The 6809-nt window shown below is 53.3% G+C and overlaps 1 protein-coding gene across 1 annotated transcript; it reads right to left on the bottom strand.

The window, feature by feature from the left end:
* Positions 1-730: 730 nt before the first annotated feature.
* Positions 731-6559, bottom strand: LOC129332649 (uncharacterized). Its single transcript, XM_054983884.1, has 2 exons — positions 6139-6559; positions 731-2523 (listed from the first exon to the last, which is right to left on the bottom strand). The coding sequence occupies exons 1-2, from the start codon at positions 6557-6559 to the stop codon at positions 1922-1924; spliced, it is 1023 nt and encodes a 340-aa protein (XP_054839859.1). The 3' UTR covers positions 731-1921.
* Positions 6560-6809: the final 250 nt, after the last annotated feature.

Here is a 6809-nt window from a genome sequence, read left to right as displayed (position 1 = left end):
TATGCGCAAAAATGGAAAGTACAAGAAGTGCCAACTATTGAAGATTGGACTTACAAATTGCTGTATATGGCTGAAATGGACAAGATGACAAGAAAATTGAGAGATCTGGACTCAGGGCAGTTCAACACAGACTGGGAGAAGCTGAAACAATACCTGGAGAAGAAATGGGAGGTGGGAGGAAAACTGTGGCAGTTTGAGAACTACTGAAGTATTGAAGTAGAGGGGGGAGACTTTACCGGGGGGAGAAGAGATAAATGTGAATTAATAAGCAGTCAGATTAATAGATTGACATATATATAGATATATATAGGTTAACAAACAGAACATAGAGAAAATAATTAATTATAAGGACTAAATATAAGGAGCGATTAACTAACAATATTTTCTTTTTTTTCTGACAAGTTTTGTACCAAACTGAATGTCTGAAGATATAGATGGGTCAAATTGATTGACTACGTGAGGAGAGATATATAGAACTATTATAAAAAGATAGAATGAGTAATATATATAGAGAATAAGTCAAATTGTTTGATATAAACGAATGTATGATTTATATGGTTTATGATATATAGAAATACCTGAAATTGAAAAATTGGGATAAATTGTTTATCTAAGATGGAAACAAAGGCTTACAGTTTGGGCATATAATGTTAAAAATAGTTAAGGATGTACTGCTTAGAATAATGGAGAATATATATTTGATACCCTAGTTGGAAGAAAGAGGCAGACACAGGTTTTGGGTACTAAGGGCTACTTTATTAAAGCAACAACATAACCTCAACAGCGGCAACAAGGGGAGCTAACTAGCGGTACAGGTCAAGCCAGTGGTCACCATGGGACCTTCTCCTTGAACCTGCCTGGGCGAGACCCACTGCCCCGGGTGCGAGCCATCCAACAGAGATGGCTTGGGCCCGGCCGGCCAGGCGAATGGTTCCCCCCATAAAGCTCCAAACACCCCAAGCCGTACAGCCTGGGATAAGGACTTGTCTGGGAGGTCCCACTAGGCAGTCTGCCCTCGCAGCTGAGCCGTAGGGCCGCAGCCGCTCCTGACAGACCCCCACTCCCCACCAATGAGGATGTGCCAAGGGTACTCACCGGCCCGCTCTCAAATCCCAACTCTAACCTGCCACTAACCTAACAGGCTGCGGCACCGCCTGCCAATTACCACAACCCCCACAACAGAACAAGGCAGGCGAAAAACCCCAGATGCCCATGCCAATTTGCAAAAGGGGGAAAAATTCCTGCCTGGCCCCAAAGAAGGCGACCGGCTAATCCTGTCCTGTTATAGGGTGCGGAGGGTGGGCCGAGCTCGAGGCACCAACTGAGGGGGAAACGGGCGGAGCGCGCCTAAACAGGCTAGCTCCGCCCACCCCACAGGTCCTGGAAGGGGAGCTCTGCTCTATCTCCTTCCAGGGCATCAAAATAGGCACCCAGCCTTAACGGCTACGCCGCGGCTGGGGGTTGCCTCCTTGATACCCTAGTTGGAAGAAAGAGGCAGACACAGGTTTTGGGTACTAAGGGCTACTTTATTAAAGCAACAACATAACCTCAACAGCGGCAACAAGGGGAGCTAACTAGCGGTACAGGTCAAGCCAGTGGTCACCATGGGACCTTCTCCTTGAACCTGCCTGGGCGAGACCCACTGCCCCGGGTGCGAGCCATCCAACAGAGATGGCTTGGGCCCGGCCGGCCAGGCGAATGGTTCCCCCCATAAAGCTCCAAACACCCCAAGCCGTACAGCCTGGGATAAGGACTTGTCTGGGAGGTCCCACTAGGCAGTCTGCCCTCGCAGCTGAGCCGTAGGGCCGCAGCCGCTCCTGACAGACCCCCACTCCCCACCAATGAGGATGTGCCAAGGGTACTCACCGGCCCGCTCTCAAATCCCAACTCTAACCTGCCACCGACGAGGTCAAGCCTCTGCTTAGGCCTCGACGCCCCAAATATGGCGTAACGCCTCCAGCAATCCCCGCCGCAAGTCGTCTAAAAATATGTTGTTGCCTTTAAAAGAAAGATGAACTCCGTCACCTCGGTAGAGGTCCGGCAGAGCAGCCCTTATACCGGGGTGGGGCAAATAAACCCCCAACCCCTTCTCCAAAGCCTTGTGTAAGGCCTTATTGGCCTTATAACGTGCTCCCTCTATAGCTTTAGCATCCAAGACCTCCCGCCAAACCCTCCTGGGTAGAATATCGGACCAAATGATTAAGACACCAGGCCAGCGCTTGCCTATCAACCGCAAGTCTGCCTGGGCCTGCAGTGACAGGGCCTTGCCCTTCACCAAACCCAAGTCATTCCCCCCCAGGTGAATGACGAGAATATGAGGTGGAGGGGCACACCTCCCTTCAAATAATAGTGGAAGCAGACCAGGCCAACGCAGGCCTCGACGGCCCTGCCACTCCACCGTAGCCCACTGGCTCAGGCCAAGCTGGGACCCGAACGCCGTCCTCTTAGCCTGGTGGGCGGCCCAAAAGACGAAGCTGTGCCCGCAGATAAGGATAGAGCACCTTCCTCGATGCGCCACAGCACCTAAGAAAAGACAACAGTTAAAAGACTATAAAGGCCCCGTTAGGGGGCGCACATAGGACTTGTAAGCCGAAGACCTCCAACGGCCTACCTTCTGAATGGCTGGACCAGAATAACCCATTGCAGCGGCCGTCGAGGCCGCTCCAATCCGAAAAGAGTGTGTGCCAAACCTAAAACCTGCCAACCCAAGCTTGGCGAGAGCCCGTGCAGTAACTGCCCAGAACTGAAAACGAGTAAGGGGAGCCCCGTCACTGTGAATGAACAACACCCCGGGCTCATCCCCTCGAGCTTCCAAGTATGCTCTAAGCGCAAGCACAGGACAAAGCTCCCGATCAGCACAAGCACCCAGCTGCACCACCGAGCCCTTCCGCAGCTGATCCGTCTTAGATCGCCTAATGGTGACTGCTACCGTCTCCCCAGCCAATTTAACATCTCGGGCCAACAAGGCCCGATTTGAGTTGTCCCTAGCTGACTGAACCACCAACTCACTTACCCGCAGGGCTCCAAAGAAGGCAATAAGAGCCGCTGCATGGAAGAGCTTGGCTTCAAAGTCAGAACTACATACATCAGCCCACGTAGCCCCCAACCCCTTGAGAATGGCAGGGGACATAGGCTCCCTATCATCTACCTGAGCTCCCATCTCTCGCACCCATCCTTCTAACATTTTACGGACTCTAAAGTCCCCCGTAAAATCCTGCCAGCCGCGAGCCTTGCTGACAAACGCCAGGGCCGCCAGCTGACCTCTGATTGTTCTAGGAGCACAACCCTTACCTCTACGATCAACACAGAATCGCAGTATGTGCTCCACAGGAATCGGCCACAATTGGGGCAGTCCCGCCCCAAGCCGAAAAGCAACAAACTGCTGAACGGCGCGGTCATAGGACCTCCGGGTGCTGGGGGCAATGGCTAGCGAAATGGCACGCTGAACCTCACGTTCCCAAGGTGCCACAACTCCTCTGGCATCCTGGAGGGCAGCAGATCGGCTTCGGGAGCAAGTTGGCGAAACCGTTCCATCTGTTGGCGAGACAAAGCGTCCGCCAATCCATTGTTTACCCCTGGAACGTGTTTTGCCAAGAACAAAATGTTCAGTCGGAGGCACCGGAGCGTGAACAACCTAACCAATCTCATTACTCTAGGCGATCTGGAAGTGAGGGAGTTAATCACCTGTACCACAGCCAAATTATCGCACCAAAAGTGCACCGTGTGGTTGGCCAACTCACCCCCCCACAGCCAGATCGCTACCAGAATTGGAAAAAATTCCAAAAAGGTAAGATCCCTATCCAAAACCCCATCATGCCAGTCAACTGGCCATTCTTCAGCGCACCAGTGCCCCCGAAAATAAACACCAAAGCCAGTTGCGCCAGAGGCATCAGAAGTGACCTGGAGTTCAGCCTCAAGCAGTAGGTCCTCCCTCCAAAAGGTGACCCCGTTAAACGAGTTAAGAAAGGATTCCCAAACCTCCAAATCCTCCCTGATGCCCCTAGATATGCGCAACCTATGATGTGGCAGCCTCAAGGAAGCCATGGCGTCACATAGACGCCTAAGAAATGCCCTCCCCGGGGCAACAGCCTTGCAAGCGAAATTAAGGTGCCCCACAACCTGCTGCAGTTCAAGAAGAGACACCTTGTGCTTCTCCTTAAGGGTGGCCAAACGCCCACGAAGGTCATGCACCTTCGCCTCAGGCAGCCTAAAGGTTTGCTGAACTGTATCAAGTTCAATCCCCAGGTAGGTCAGCACTGTCGAGGGTCCCTCAGTTTTCTCCTCAGCAAGAGGAACACCCAAACGCTGAGCTAAGTCAGTAAAACCTGTCAGCAAGCGCGCACACTGACCTGTGCCAGCCCTCCCAACGAAGATAAAATCATCGAGATAATGACTGGTATCACCACAACCCGTCTGCTGACGCAATGCCCATTCAAGGAACGAGCTAAACCGTTCAAAGGCCGCACAGGAGATCGAACAGCCCATAGGCAAAGCCCGATCCATGTAATACTGGCCCTCAAAAGCAAAACCCAGCAGCTCGAAGTCATCTGGATGCACGGGGAGCAGACGAAACGCTGACTTTATGTCGCATTTGGCCAACTCTGCCCCAACCCCACAACGCCTAACCACTCGCATAGCCTGGTCAAAAGACGTATAGCGGACCGTGCACAGATGATCAGGGATGGCATCATTCACTGATGCCCCTTTCGGGTAAGATAGGTGGTGAATCAGGCGATACTCGCCCGCAGCCTTCTTGGGCACCACCCCCAAAGGGGAAACACGCAGGCATGGCACAGGAGGGGCCGAAAACGGGCCAAGAACCCGGCCTGCCGCACATTCCCGTGCTATCTTGGTCCTAACCACCCCTTCCATGCCAACGACAGACCTGAGGTTCGTTGACATGAATGAGGACCGTGGCCCCTGAAACGGAATGCGGAACCCAAACATAAACCCATTTAACAAATAAACCGCATCATCCCGCCGAGGGTAACCCAGCAACAACTCACTGAGGGTTCTCAGATTTATGGGGCTGGGACCCTTTTCCAGACGGAGGCTGGTTGCCTCCCCAGGGGCGCCTACCCCCACCCCGTTTCTTGGATCTGGGACAGGCTGTAAAAGCATGGGGCCCCGCGCACATGGGGCATTCGTGCTTATAAGGGCAAGACTTCCTGGCACAGACACCCTGTGAGGCAAACTCCCAGCAAAGCAGCCGTGTCTGAACCGACTGCCCCGCGGAGGCGCGGGTGCCAGAAGAAGTCGATGCCCTGTGGACCAAATGCCCACTATCAGACCTATCCCCAAAGTTAGGCTTTGCAGGTGACATCACCTGCAACCACAACTGCTGGTGTATCTGGTCCCACGGGATAGTGGGGTTCATGGCAGCCCGCATTCGGAACTCCTCATCGTACTGCAACCATGCAGCACCACTGAAGTCCGAATAGCCTTTGTAAATTATATCCATGTACTGGATAAGGGAGGCTGCCCTCCAAGGCTGCGCCCTAGCCAGGACCCCGGCATATATAAGGAACCCCGGCAACCAGTTAAACCACGTCCTATCCACCCGTCTACGCTTTAACCTTTCCTTCTCCCTGTCATCTAAGTCTTCCTTGTCCTTCTTCTCCAGTTCCCTGAAGAGAAGGGTGAAGACGTCGATGTACTCTCCCTTTAATATCTTATCACGAGTGGACGGGGTCAAATGGTCCCCCAACGGTAAGGCGGTATCGCCAAAGGGTAAAGCTCTGAACGGTACAGACCCATAAGGGGTCTGAACATAAGGCTGACCCTGCCAGAAAAAACCAGGACCAGAGAACCAGCTAGGCTGCCCAGCCAGGCCCTGTGCTGAGGAAGGCACAAATTGCTGAGCATTGGGCATAGCTTGGGAACCAGCCGGCATGGCAGCCCCACTTGCTTGCCAGCCAGGTGCACCCCACTGCGGCCACGCCCCTGCTGAGAAATGTGACACTGCAGGACCCGGCCCTGGCCTAACGTATGGCTCCAAAGGTGACTGCGATCCCGCAGGCACAGCAGGCCAGTAACTACAAGAAGGGTAAGGCCCAGGGGCGCCACCGCCCGCAGGTGAGGCCTGCCCACACTGACCCCAAGGCCAGGCAGCTGTGTTGTGTGTCATAGTCGACTTACCATCTCCCAAGGCGTTATCAACCGCTACCGCCACTGGCAGGGCCACCTGTGATCCAGCTTGATCGTCAGTACCCGACTCTCCAGGAAGGTCTGTCTCCCCCGGCTCTATAGCTCCGCTGGCATCATCCCCACCTTGGTTGGCAGTACCTTCAAGAGCAGACAAACGTTTAAGAACCTCTGTCTGAAAAGCCACGCGAGAAGATGCCCTAGTGGACCTAGGCCTCTTTGCACCCCCAACAGAAGCAGCGGAAACTCCCCGACTGCTCTCCAATGCCGCTATGCGGGCCAAAATCTCCTGCTGAGCCCCATCAACACCCTCATCATCCGATGAGGACAATGCAGGGGGGGGGCCCCGCTTAGCGGGAGGCCGCTTTGCAGGCTGCTTCCCTTTAGAAGTGCCCACTCCTTTCTTAGGTGGCATCTTTTTTTTTTTTTATTTTATAGAATTATTATTTATGCCCCTTCTAACAGGCTAACAATGCAACCCACAAAAGCCTGCCAACCCCCAGAGGGTAAAACAGAAGCAATATAAAAGCTGATCAACAATACTAATACCCAGCCTAGACTGCCAGTAGGGAAGCTAACTCTGGCCACCCGAAGAGGCAACCCCCAATCCCAGAGGCCCCAGGTATACTAAGAATTGCCCCCCAGATGCCTCAGCTCCACAAAAT

Source organism: Eublepharis macularius, chromosome 6 (genome assembly GCF_028583425.1).
Source record: "Eublepharis macularius isolate TG4126 chromosome 6, MPM_Emac_v1.0, whole genome shotgun sequence".
NCBI lineage: Eukaryota > Metazoa > Chordata > Lepidosauria > Squamata > Eublepharidae > Eublepharis > Eublepharis macularius.
Note: the sequence above shows the minus strand (reverse complement) of the source record. Positions and strands in the feature narration are given on the sequence as shown.